Source organism: Elaeis guineensis, chromosome 10 (assembly GCF_000442705.2).
Source record: "Elaeis guineensis isolate ETL-2024a chromosome 10, EG11, whole genome shotgun sequence".
NCBI classification, from domain to species: Eukaryota; Viridiplantae; Streptophyta; class Magnoliopsida; order Arecales; family Arecaceae; genus Elaeis; species Elaeis guineensis.
In genome coordinates, this window is record NC_026002.2 from 21,466,557 (window position 1) to 21,480,432 (window position 13,876).

General features: G+C 39.6%; 1 protein-coding gene across 1 annotated transcript; it reads left to right on the forward strand.

Annotated features, from left to right (window-relative positions):
* Window positions 1-13,080: 13,080 nt before the first annotated feature.
* On the forward strand, window positions 13,081-13,876 carry LOC105059963 (agamous-like MADS-box protein AGL62). Its single transcript, XM_010943510.2, has one exon. It carries the CDS (start codon window positions 13,157-13,159, stop codon window positions 13,730-13,732), a length of 576 nt encoding a protein of 191 aa, XP_010941812.2. The 5' UTR covers window positions 13,081-13,156; the 3' UTR covers window positions 13,733-13,876.

Genomic DNA, 13,876 nt, shown 5'->3' on the forward strand with positions numbered 1-13,876 from the left:
TTTGGTTGCTAGAATGGTGCTAAAGCCCAAGTACTGTAAGGGGCTTGATGTGGGTCCTAGGTTTGTTAAATAAAATTTCATGTCATGCATTTGACTAAAGTGTCCCCTTGATTTAACAGCATCTTTTGCTTCCTAACACAGATCTTAAGAAAGTTTGCATATCACATTTGTTTAGCAGTTAAACTGTGTGAAGGATCATAGGCCACAAACATGTTGGATTTTGATACAAGGCATTGGCACAAGATAGAAGAAGAAAGAGATAGAGAAGAACAAGAAGAGAGGAGAGAAGAGAAGGAGGAGGGTAGGTAGAACGTAAGATAAGTGTGCAAAAGGGAATAATCTCGCCATGCCTGCTCCCAACCTTCCTTGCCAAGTGCTTCGTTATTTCCCTCTCCATCTTGTTCCGCCTTCCCACCATCCTCATCAACACTCCAGCCTTACTTTATTACACTTCAACCAACAAAAGTGCCAAGTACTACAGTAGACCTGTCAGACCTTCAAAAACATCCATCTCGTATGTCAACCCTTCCGCCCACCACCTTCGACTACTCTACTCCTTCCTACTAAATATAACCAGCCTCATCTTCTTAAAGCTCCGTACCCTCCACCAAGAGATGAATAGTCCATGATCACTACAGATCACAAATTTTTGTAAAAAATTTTAATCTGAATGCGGAAATAAATATACCTGCAGCCATTATTGCTCAAACCCAATTATTGTGAGCAGTTGTTATACCTATGGCGGTGTAACCATCATGGGCCATAACTATATCATAACTGGCAGAAATTTTGATCTACGTTTGAGTAGGTGAAGAAAATGGTTCTGAGATTTTAATTGGGCCAAACTGACTATAGATGTGTCCATCATCGATAAACTCCCTAGGTGGCTGTAGATGTGTCCATCACGTTTAATTGTTTCTACAACATTTGCTCCTCACTCCCAAGTCCAAATTAATGTTGTCATTTCGGACAAAGAAAGTAGCTGGTTTGTCATATTTGGTTTGACCTTGGTCTACAGCTAATACCTGAGGTGGAAACTCTTACTTCAAGATGATGTCATTTTGAAGGTGGAATGAAAAGTTCTCGATCGGATATTTAATGCGACACTTCACAGATCGCGTTGCCATGTTGAAGTGCGAAAATCAGGGTGGTGTGTCATTATGATTTGAAATGATGATCCTAGAGATCATCATCTGACTTGACCTTTGTGACCATGTGGTGATCCAATTGATCCTGAGCAAAATTGCATGGATTAAGTTACATGGCATAATCTGAAGGTAAGTGCGGTAAAGAGTGGTGCAATTGAGTATTGTAGATGTTGCCATATGTCGAGATCAGAAGTCGATGCATGTAACCATCATGTTCGTCGCAATTGGGTATTGTAGATGCTGCCATATGTCGAGATCAAAGGTCGATGCATGTAACCATCATGTTGAGCTTGACTGTAGTTAGAGTGTAAATAGGTTATTTTCTCCTCACATTCCCTCCATTTGCTAAATTTTTTCTTGCATAGGTGAATCTGGTTGCTCCATTGGTTTCTTCCCTGCGTTGCCACTATTCTCTACTGTCGTTATCTTCTCTGGTGCCTATCATTATTTTCATTCTTGACTTCAGTCATTGCTGCCATTGTCAGTTGGTGCCTCTTCTCCCTTCTCTTTTGGCTCTATTTGATTCTTTCCTTCCACCTCCCTTTGCTTCTTGCTTTCTTCTCCTCCTTTTTCTTCTTCCAATCTCATCCATGGCTAGACATGGTAGCAAGGCCAGGGGTGAGAATCATTTGGACAACTAGGGTTCTTGGCCACCTATGCCTCAGGCCGTGTTCGAGGATAGACCTCGAGCCCCTATAGAGGTGGTTTCCTCGTCTCTATCCATACTTCCCGAGCCTGATGCTCGAAGAGTCCAGTTTAGAGACTTGAGAGGTTTTACGGGCCAAATAATGAGAGGTCCACAATCATTTGGTCCAACTTAGAAAGGCTTTGGACTCAGTATTTCATTCCAAGTTGTTACCTCTTGGAGGTCCTTGGTCAAGCTAACCAGGTGAGCAACATTCTAAGGGGCACCTCAGGATATATGAGGAGTCTCTTCAGGCTAGTCTCTAATTTTTTTTATATCCTTTCATTTGTAATTGACTTGACTTTTATTAGATCGTCCCACCTCACCTTACTCACAACTCTTTTCGAATCATCTATATTTTAATTATCATATGCGGTCTTTTTAACTTTGGACCAAGATGTTCTCTCTTTCAAGCACTATTCACCTTGAAGAGGCACCTCCAAGAGAGGGGCTGATGGAATTTCGCTCCTTGAAGCGGCCGTCAATTCATCAAGGGGTTGCCCTCCTCAGTGCATGGTTGGAAGAGTAAATTTTTTTTTATCTTGTTGATAATCCTTGGGGCTTTAGCTAGATTTGGTGTGAGCCCAAAATAGCTCCTAATAAGAACTCTCATCCTATTCCTGAGGATGAGGTGGATTGTTAGATACTGCTTGAGTCGAACTGCTACCACAAAACTAGTTATTGGTTGAGTAGATTTTGTATGACATCGATTTGAGTTTGATGAATCCTTAGGGTATGATTCGACTCCTCTATATTTTGATTGTTGTTCTTTCATTGATTATTGTTCTAACTTTTTTTTTAGTGTATCAATGAGAACCGGTATGGATTTTATTAATAGTGCATTTCAGAAGAGGTCAAGATCATCCCAAGGAGATTGTTCTTCTCAAGGAGCTTTTTCCTCCAAGAGAGCAAGAACTTTGAAGTGAGGTCAACTTTGGAGCCAAGGGCCACTCCATCTACACCTTTGTCAACTCCTAGGGCATCTACCTCAAAGTTGATGGAGATCGATGATAGATCCACGGTCGTCGAGGTGGTCCCCTTAAGGTCAACTCCACTGACCACCTTGGAGTTAGGCCCAACTACAGGCCCACTCTTGTCTCTCCAGCAATCTTCAAGGTCTAAACCTTCAGCAACTTCGCTCATCGGGTCATTCTATACATCACCTGAAGTTGTGCTATAGAGCCAGTTGCACTAAAGGCAGCCGAGCGCGCACCCTCATCTAGACTCAAGAAGGTTATCCTCTCCTCGGGTATGAGAGTTCGAGCCATTGCATTATGACTTGATCAAGGAACTTACAGGTTGGGTCTAGGTTTCAACCCATTTGCATTCCTAGTTTGGCCTTCTATCTATGTAGGGCTCTGATCTAGTTGTACTTATCCTAGATTTGGCAATAAAGATCAACCTCTTCCCTGAAGATCCTTTCCAACTTATGCGGAGATGAGTTACAGGAACTAGAACTCATGTCAAGGAAAGCACTGGAACAACTTTGCATTTGGCCCCATCTAAGACTCTCAGGATGAGGGCGGCTACTACATTGCACTGGGCCACTTTAGGGGTTTGACTGACTAGTAGCGGTTTATTGGCCTACTGTTGTAGGTTGCTCTTGTCGATCAAGTATGTTAAGGCATTCAACATTGAAAGCTCTCATGATTGGTGGAGGTTGTTGAGATGTCTAGGAGCTACATAGAGAGCTCTCACGAGTTAGCTAGATAAATGCTCAATGATTGATTCTTCTGATCCTCATAGCTTTTTTTTCTTGGTTCCAATAGATAGTGCCAATCTATTGTGATTGATCTAAGATGCTGATGTGGACCACCTCTATGGATCTATAAGGCAATAGAAGAAGATTAAAGAACTTGTCAGATTGTCTACGACTAGACCCTCTATTGCTTAAGTTAAGGGTATGAAGTGAGGAGAAAGAGAAAGCAGAGAGAATAATTATGCTAATGCTGGTATTTATAATTTTTAGGAGATCATCTTTCATGGAAGGTTTCTCGATTTGTTAATGGTTGCAAGATTTCAAATCTCCTACGAATCATATTCTAACTATCAAGAGTCATGCTATAACTATTTGGGATCCTATGCAAGTGCCTAAAAATCTCAGTCTCCGGCTTGATGGGGGGGATTATCTTTCTCCATCAGGAAAGTACTCAACATTCGAGAGATGGAGGTTCAAGCAAACTAATAGCCTATTTGGATTGGGGGTACATGGATGTTCATATAGAGAGGGGAGGATAAAGAATGAACTTCTGTTTAGTAAAATTTTTTGAAAGATAAAGACGGATAGAGAAGGGTTGTCTCAATCCCTCCGTATCCCTCCCTTACTCAATTTTTTGTACCTCGATTTGGGGGTGTAATGAGGAGAAGGTTCACGCTTAAATTTTACTTTTCTAATTTATCCTTAATAAAACTTTAACCTCTCCATCCAAACAAGAGCATATTTATCAAAATATATATAAAAATTCTTCCATCCCTCCCTTAACCCCTCTACTCAAATAAGGATAAGATATGTACCATTCTTTACCCTTCCCCTCTCTTTCCAAACAAAGATTCATTAATTTTTCTTCCCTACATTACCCTCTCCTCTCCTTCCCTTATGAACTCTCGTGTACCCCCAAGCCTAAAAAGTAAACATCGAGCTATGAAGTAGTAGTAATGCTTCTTATTGAATGACACATGACCTTAGAACTCTTCTGATCTGCTATCCTACTTCCCAATTTAATTGGGATGGCTGGATCCAGCTATGTGAGGTCTATATCAGCCCTAAATTGGACTAACCTAGTCACACCATGCCATCAAGTTTATTTTCGAACAATAACTCAAGAGTGTGTCTGAATATTTGTAATAGAATAAATTACAAAATCCAGTTTCAGTCAGAGACAGAGACCATCTTCAACTCAAATAACGGTGAGATTCCTCTGCTATTTAGGGCCCAACTTTTCATCGGAAACACTACGACTCCAGCCATCTCTCTCGTCCCTTCTCCTCCTCTCCTCTTCTTTGAATCTTTCTGATGGTACCCTATTCATACATCCATTGTCACTATAGCTCTTGCCCATCGCAAAAACGAGGTAATCCACCCAGCTTCTCTTTTGCTTTATTCTTTTCCCTTCATTCCTCAAGCCTTAGGGTAATAATTGATTGCTGATTGATCTTCGATCAATGCCAAATTCAATGGACCGAGCCTCCCCTATTTCAGTTCATTTTCTTATTTTTCTTCATCTTCACCGCTGGAAGAAAGACTAAGGCCATTGTCAGAGCTTTGGTTGTGCTTCAACGATGCTGCCGTCAGAGACCGTGCCAAGGAAGACGTTCACCCCCTACTGTCGGCCACCCTGAGGCACTTTCATCTAGTTCATGACAAGGGCGCCCTTCCTCTATTTTGCCAAAGTAAAGAAGAAGAAGAAGAAGAAGAAGAAGAAGAAGAAGAAGAAAAGAAGAAAAAAAAAGAAGAGAAGAAGAAGAAGAGAAAAAAAAAAGAAAAGAAAGAAAGAAAGCAAAAAAAGATTGGCTCTCTTTGTTCAAGCTCTACCATCGACCATCGGTCTGATTTCACCTTCTCCAGTGGCCGCCGACCTTGACCTTCGACCACCCTCTCTTGGCACTCAAAGCAAACTAACAGTCTGTTTGGATTGAGGGTACATGGGGGTTCATATGGAGAGGGGAGGATAAAGAATGAACTTTTGTTTGGTAAAATTTTTTGAAAGGTAAAGACAAGTAGAGAAGGGTTGTCTCAATCCCTCCGTAGCCCTCTCTTACTCAATTTTCTGTACCTTGATTTGGGGGTGTAATAAGGGGAAGGTTCTTGCTTAAGTTTCACTTTTCTAATTTATCCTTAATAAAACTTTAACCTCTCCATCCAAACAAGAGCATATTTGTCAAAATATGCATAAAAGTTCTTCCATCCCTCCCTTAATCCCTCTACTCAAATAAGGATAAGATATGTACCATTTTTTATCCTTCCCCTCTCTTTTCAAACAAGGATTTATTAATTTTTCTTCCCTACATTACCCTATCCTCTCCTTCTTTTATGAACTCTCGTGTACCCCCAAGCTTAAAAAATAGACATTGAGTTATGAAGTAGCAGCAATGCTTTTTATTGAATGACACATGACCTTAGAACTCTTCTGATCTGCTATCCTACTTTCCAGTTTAATTGGGGTGGCTAGATCCAGCTATGCGAGGTTCATATCAACCCTAAATTGGACTAATCTGGTCACACCATGCCATCAAGTTTATTTTCCAATAATAACTCAAGAGAGTGCCTGAATATTAATAATAGAATAAATTACAAAATTCAGTTTCAATCGAAGATAGAGACCATCTTCAACTCAAACAATGGCGAGATTCTCCTACTATTTAGACCCCAACTTCCCTTTGAAAACACTACGACTCCTCTCCTCTTCTTTGAATCTTCACAGTGGTATCCTGTTCATTCATCCGTTGTCACCATAGCTCTTGCCCACCGTAAAAATGAGATAATCCACCCAGCTTCTCCTTTGCTCTATTCTTTTCCCCTCATTCCTCAAGCCTTAAGGTAACAATTGATTGCCGATTGATCTCCGATCGATGCCAAATTCAATGGACCGAGCCTCCTTTGTTTCGGTTCATTTTTTTTTATTTTTCTCTGTCTTTACCGTTGGAAGAGAGACTAAGGCCATTGCCAGAGCTTTGGTTGTGCTCCGATGATGATGTCGTCGGAGACCGTGCCAGGGCAGGCGTATAGCCCCTATTGTCGGCCATCCTAAGGTACTTTTATCTAGTTCATGACAAGGCCGTCCTTTCCCTGTTTTGCCAAAGTAAAGAAGAAGAAGAAGAAGAAGAAGAGAAGAAGAAGAAAAGAAAAAGAAAAGAAGAAAAAGAAGAAGGAAAAAAATAAGGAAAGAAAGCAAAAAAAGATTGGCTCACTTTGTTCAAGCTCTACCATCAACCATCAATCTGATTATACCTTCCCCGATGGCCGCCGACCTTGGCTTTCGACCACCATCTCTTGGCACTCAAAGTGCTTTTTCTCTCCTGCATATTTTTCCTTAGTATGGCTATATATATTCTTAGTATGGCTATAATTTGAATCAGCCAATAAAAGTTATACATTGGATCCATCGATTTATAATCTGAGAAATTAGTTTTAACAATGAGCCATCGGGAATTGGAATCATAATATTTATTATCTAGCACTTTGTACGCTATATGTCTGACTCATGCTCTAGGTTATAAATGTTGGGCTTTGAAAAGTAAAAAAAATGTTATTCTCTGAGTTTTGATTTGCTCAATTGATGATATATTGTAAAAATTATATTTAGTTTGCTATTTGTTAGCGTGCTTAGACCCCACCTTTAAAATATTATATTGCATATTGGGATGGTATAGCTCATTATTGTTTCTTTTCTATACTTACATCCTGAATGATGATTGTTTATGCAATACCCTGTTCTAAAATCATCAAGCCCATCCATGTTTGGCCCATCAGGCCCACAGCAAAAAAAAAAAAAAAAACGATGAAGAAGACTCCCAACGGGAGTCTTCTGCCACCGATCTCACCGGAGAGGAGAAGTCGAATCCGGGAAGGATTCGGCCTCCCCTCCGCCCTATAAAAACCCCCTCTCCTCTCCTCTAAGGCTGGCCACGACAAACACTGACGAACGCCGGCGACTTTCTTCTCTTTTCTCCGTTGAAGCCGCGGCCTCCTGTTCGTCGAAAATCAGAGGCCGGAGACGCCTCCGGAGCTCAGGTAAGGCTCCGACCTTTCTTCCTCTCCCTCTTCCCTTTTTTCTCTGGCTCCAGACCTCACTGCCGGCAGCCAACTTTGCCGGCAATCAAGAAGAAAATGAATCCCTGTTTTTCCCCTGTTCAGTCAAGCCCTCTCTTCCTCGTTTCCGGCCACCGGCGCCGCTGCCCATGGTTCCACACCTCTGTAGCATGACCTCCACCTCCCTAATTTTCATCCCCGGATGCCTTGGCCGCCGGCGACGGGCCAATGACCGGAAAACAAAAGAAAAAGGGGCTGGTCCCCTGTTTTTCCTATTTTTCTAAGTTTTCTTGCCGGCCGAACCTTACTGCCGGCCATCCCTTGCTCTGTCGCCGTCGACCAGATGCCGCCAATTGCTGCCAGACCTCCGGCCATGCCGCCGCCCCTCGCCAGAGCCCAAGCCACCAAGCTCCTCCCGCTGGTCCTCCCTTGTTCGGCCAAAGAAGAGAGAAAAAAAAAAAAAAAAAGAAGAGGAGGAAAAAAAGAAAAAAAAGGGGAAAAAAAAAAGGAGAGAATTTTCTCTCTCCTCTCTCCCCTTTTTTTCCCTCTCTTCTCTTTCTTTTTCTCTCTCTAAAATTTCTCTCTACTTTCTCTATCTAAAAATTTCTCTCTCTAAAAATTTTCTTTCTCTAAGAAAGATCTATAAATCTTGTATCGGGCCATCCTCATTTAGGGATCCATGTTGATCTCAGTGGGATGATTCTGAATCGATTTAGTATCCGGATAGTCTACCAGACTGGTTATCCAGTCAACTACTTTCTTTTAATATTTAATTTTATTGAATATATGAAATAAAAATTGATAATGATTTAATATTTTAAATAGGATTATCTGATTCATTTAAAGAAGACTAAAGATCTAGGACGATCAAGGTAAGTGGATCTTATGCTCTTTATTTATTTTTAAATAATCATATTTTTCATGCAAAAAACTGTTGTTGATGAAATCATATTTTTCATAAAATAAAAATCAGCATATGTGATATGAAAAAGTATGTTTTATTATGAGCATTGATTCCATGAATGTGTTTTATGAAAATAGCATAATTATAAAGCATGAATTTTATTATTTTTTCACCTATGTATATGTATGTTTAAAAACAAAAAATAAAGATTTCAAAGGCTCTCAGATAGCTATGAATAAATTTCTTCGGGAAGATCCACATCCGGAGCTAGCATCCATAAGATCATAGGCCCTGCCAGCAGGTATAAAGTTGACATGCGAAATATGAACTTATCGATTAAGAACATTGGCCCTGTCACGGATATAAAGTGACCATAGCATAAATATCTATGAGCAATAGGTTTGATCATGGATAGACTTAAAGTCTAGTAATAAGTAGATAGATCTCGTTTAGCTAGATCATATTTAATTGAATAAGAATAGATAAGTTTTTTTTTAAAGTTTCGATTGCTAATTTAAAGAAGTTAATTAATGCTAGTATTTTTAGATGACGATGAATCCTACCAATAGAAAGAAAGGAGCAAAAAAAATTACGAGGGGAGATACTAACTAGTCGGCTGAGCATACTCTTAATGCACCAGCCACTCAGGCTGATATTGCTGGAGTATGTCAAGTGGTGGCTCAGCTTATTCAGCAATAACAGTAAATACAAGCTGCTCCTCAACCTGTACCATCTTTAGAGTCATATTATAAGAGGTTTAGAAGGCTTAATCCACCACTATTTAAGGGTGGACTTGACCTTCTAGTTGCAGAGACATGGCTTTGAGAGATGGAAAAGATGCTTGATGCCTTGCAGTATCCTGAGAATGTGAATGTCAGATTAGCCATGCCTATATTAAAAGAGAATGCTGAGTTTTGGTAGACCGTAATAAAAGCTGCCTATGGGAATAATAATGACCGGCCTACTTGGAAGGAGTTCAAAGAGATATTTTATGATCAGTACTTCTCTGGGATAATGAGATTGGTAAAAGAGAATGAGTTTCTGACCTCAAAGCAAAAGGATGATATGACAGTATTGAAATATGCCAACAAATTTAACGAGCTAGGCCGCTTTTGCCTCCAGCTTATGGAGTCCGAAAGGAGCAAAGCTAATAGATTTGAGCAAAGATTAAGATATGAGATTCGGTCTCGATTATCTTCTCACATTTTAAATGATTATAAAGATGCATTAGAACGAGCTTTGAAAATGGAATCCGAGATCAAAAGATTAGAACAGGAGATGAGTAATAAAAAGAGATCGAGACCAATAGAAAATTTAAATGATCAACAAAAAAATTCTTCTAATATTGCAGAGAATAATAAAGAAGCTATGATCTGTAAATATTATGGTAAAAATTATTATGGACCTTCTTATCTCAAAAAGATGGGAGTATACTTTTCATGCGGCAGAATAGGACATATGGCGCGAGATTGTCCTATTAAGAAAAAAGATAGTTCAAAGACTTCCAAGCTAGCAGATCAGAAACAATAAGAAAATGCACGGGTGTTCCCTTTGACCCAACAAGATGCCAGTGCAAGTAATGCATAATAGGGCATATGGCACGAGATTGTCCTATTAAGAAAAAGGATAGTTCAAAGACTTCCAAGCTAGTAGATCAGAAATAACAAAGAAATGCATGGGTGTTTGCTTTGATCCAACAAGATGCCAGTGCATGCAATCAAGTAGTTACAGGTACTATTCTAGTCACCCCATAGATGCTCATATGCTATTTGATTATGAATTTTCTCATTCCTTTAAATCTTCCAAGTAATAATTATATAGAATTGAACAAGGCACTATATGTTATATCTTCTCTTAGAAAAATTATTTTCATCAATATCTTGTTAAAAAAAATTACTTTATTTAGATGAGGAAGTTAAGATTGATGGAACCTGATCTAAGAGTATAGTAAAGATAATATGAAGATTAAAATCTCTATTGGTAAAAAGATTGGGGATATACCAAGTTTCGAGGACGAAACTTTTTTTTAGGAGGGTAGAATATAATACCCTATTCTAAAATCATCAAGCCCACCCATGTTTGGCCCATCAGGCCCATAGCCAAAAAAAAAAAGAAACGATGAAGAAGACTTCCAGACTCCCGTTGGGAGTCTTCTTCCACCGATCTCACCAAAGAGGAGAAGTCGAGTCCGGAAAGGATTCGGCCTCCGGATTCGGCCTCCCCTCCGCCCTATAAAAATCCCCTCTCCTCTCCTCTAAGGCTAGCCACGACAAACACCGATGAACACCGGCAACTTTCTCCTCTTATCTCTGTTGAAGCCGTGGCCACTCATTATTATGTTCGTCGCAAATCAGAGGCCGGAGACACCGTCGGAGCTCAGGTAAGGCTCCGACCTTTCTTCCTCTCCCTTTTCCCTTTTTTCTCTAGCCCCAGACCTCACTGTCGGCCGCCAACTTTGTCGGAAATCAAGAAGAAAATGAATCCCTATTTTTCTCCTGTTCGGTCGAGCCCTCTCTTCCTCATTTTCGACCACCGGTGCCGTAGCCCGTAGTGCCACATCTCTGTAGCATGACCCCCACCTCCCTAACCTTCATCCTCGGAGGCATTGGCCGTCGGTGATTGGCCAATGATCGAAAAACAAAAGAAAAATGGGTGGGTCCCCTATTTTTTTGATTTTTCTAAGTTTTCTCGCCGGCAGAACCTTATCGCCGGCCCTCCCTTGCTCTGTCGCCATCAACCAGATGCCGCCACCTACTGTCGGACCTCCGGCCATGCCGTCACCCCTTGCCAGAGCCCTAGCCACCAAGCTCCTCCCTTTGGTCCTCCCCTGTTCGGCCAAAGAAGAGAGGAAAGAAAAAAGAAAAGAAGAAGAAAAGGAAAAAAAAGAAAAAAAAAGAAGAAAAAGAAAAACAAAGAAAGAGAGGATTTTCTCTCTCCTTTCTCCTCCTCTTTCTCTCTCCTCTCTCCTTCTCTTCTCTTTCTCTTTCTCTCTAGAATTTTTCTCTCTCTTTTCTCTCTCTAAAAAAGATCTATAGATTTTGTATCGGGCCATCTTTTTTTCGTTTAGAGATCTATGTTGATCTCAGTGAGATAATCTTGAATCGATTTAGTGTCCGGATGGTCTATCGGATTGGTCATCCAGTCAACCACTTTCTTTTAATATTTAATTTTATTGAATATATGAAATAAAAATTAATCATGATTTAATATTTTAAATAGGATTATCTGATTCATTTAAGGAAGACTAAAGATTTAGGACGATCGAGGTAAGTGGATCTTATGCTCTTTATTTATTTTTAGATAATCATATTTTTCGTATAAAGAACTATTGTTGATGAAATTATATTTTTTATAAAATAAGGATCAGCATATATGATATGAAAAAGTATGTTTTATTATGAGCATTGATTCCATGAATGTGTTTTATGAAAATAGCATGATTATAAAGCATGAATTTTATTGTTTTTTCATCTATGTATATGTATGTTTTTAGAAAAATATATAAAGATTTCAAAGGCTCTCAGATAGCTATAAATGATTTTTTTCGGGAAGGTCGACATCCGAAGCTAGCATCCATAAGAACACAGGCTCTACCAGTGGGTATAAAGTTGGCATACGAAACATGAACTTATCGATTAAGAACACTAGCCCTGTCATGAGTATAAAGTGATCATAGCATGAATATCTGTGAGCAAGATTTAAAAATGTGACATTGATACATGACAAGAATGATTTACAAAATATGTTTATGAAATATTCATGATTTATGCATGCATGATTGATTTATGAATTATTTTATTATATATTTTATAAAATATTTTATTTTGTATTATCTATTATTTTTTAAATATTGTATTATAATAAAAAACTTATGCTGGATCCGATAAAAAAGTGTAGGTTCTACTTACTGGGTTAGTGTAGCTCATATTTTTTTTTTTTCTTTTACAGAGGAATAAGATTGGGACTGGTGAAGGGAATCTAGGCTTAGGGATCTGCGAAGCAAGCTTGAAAATTTTGTAGTGGATATTTAGTTTATTTTTATGAATTTGTAACTATTATGAATCTTAAGATTTGGATTGATATTTATTTTTGGATTTCGATACTCTGAATCAGTTTTGATTTAATTAAATATTTGAATTAAACTTTATTATTATTTTAATTTATGAGGTATTTATTATTATATTTAAAAAGATGAATGTTGGCTTCGCGTTATCATGAGCTGTACCTCTTGATAGCATAACCGTGTTATATCTCAGATTTGGGGTGTGACAGTTTGGAACCTAAGAGAGTCAAGTATATTAGATTATCTAGGAATATTTGAGTTATCTAAACTTCTTGTCCCGTATAGTTTAGCTTAGTTTAATTTAGTTTTAGATATTTTATTTTTTTGATTTGAAATTATAATTCGTGAAACATCGTGACTCTTATAACTTTAGGATATTTGTTTGTAAGAGTGATCTCATAGGATATTTATTAACTTGATTCTTTTGAGGAGGATTGAAGAACTATTTTATGTGGTCTAAATTATTATAATTTAATCTAGTCTTATAGTCTTATATGCTTGCATGGTCCATCTTACAGGCGTAAGCCGGTCAATTGCTTTTGCATTCGGGCAGTGACACCCCCCTCTCCCTGCTTCTCTTCCCCACCCCAAGCGTAGAATTAATCATATGGAGACCGTAATAAGAAAAGGTAGCAACGGGCGACGCAAGAGAACCTCCATGGGCAAGATCGAAAAGAAGGAAGCACTCCATATTTGTTTCACCAAGCGCCGCCAGGGGATCTTCAAAAAGGCCGGAGAGCTCGCCGTCCTCTGCGGTGCCCAGATTACCGTCATCACACTCTCTCCTGGTGGGAAGCCCTTCTCCTTCGGCCAACCCTCCACTGATGCCGTCATCGCCCGATACCTTGACCCAGGACGCCACCAGGTCCCAATCCCCATCACTACTTCACTTGAGATCCGACTGAGATATTATCTAAAGTACTGCAAACTGGGGGAGCAGTCCGGCGGTGGGTTATGGTGGTGGGAAGCGCCCATAGATGGGCTCGACCTCGAAGAACTTGTGGTGATGAAAGGTGCAATAGAGGAGCTCTACAAGGCCATCCTGAAGAAGGCCAACCAGCCTACGAGTGCAGGCGAAGCAGTACAAGGCATGCCACAAAAACCATCGCTAGCAATGCTGAATGGTTCTTATCATCTTCCTGTTTCCAGTGTTCCAGGTTCGGATCCAGCGTTCCCAATTTAGATTCAAACTAAAGGAGGTGTTTATCACTGAAGCACCACAATTTTGTTGCCCAAGATGTTCATCTTGGTTAGCGCGGTAGTTATATAGGTACAACCATTGCTTCTGTATCTTGTAAGAAGTCTTGTATTTTTTTTAAGGTGGGGG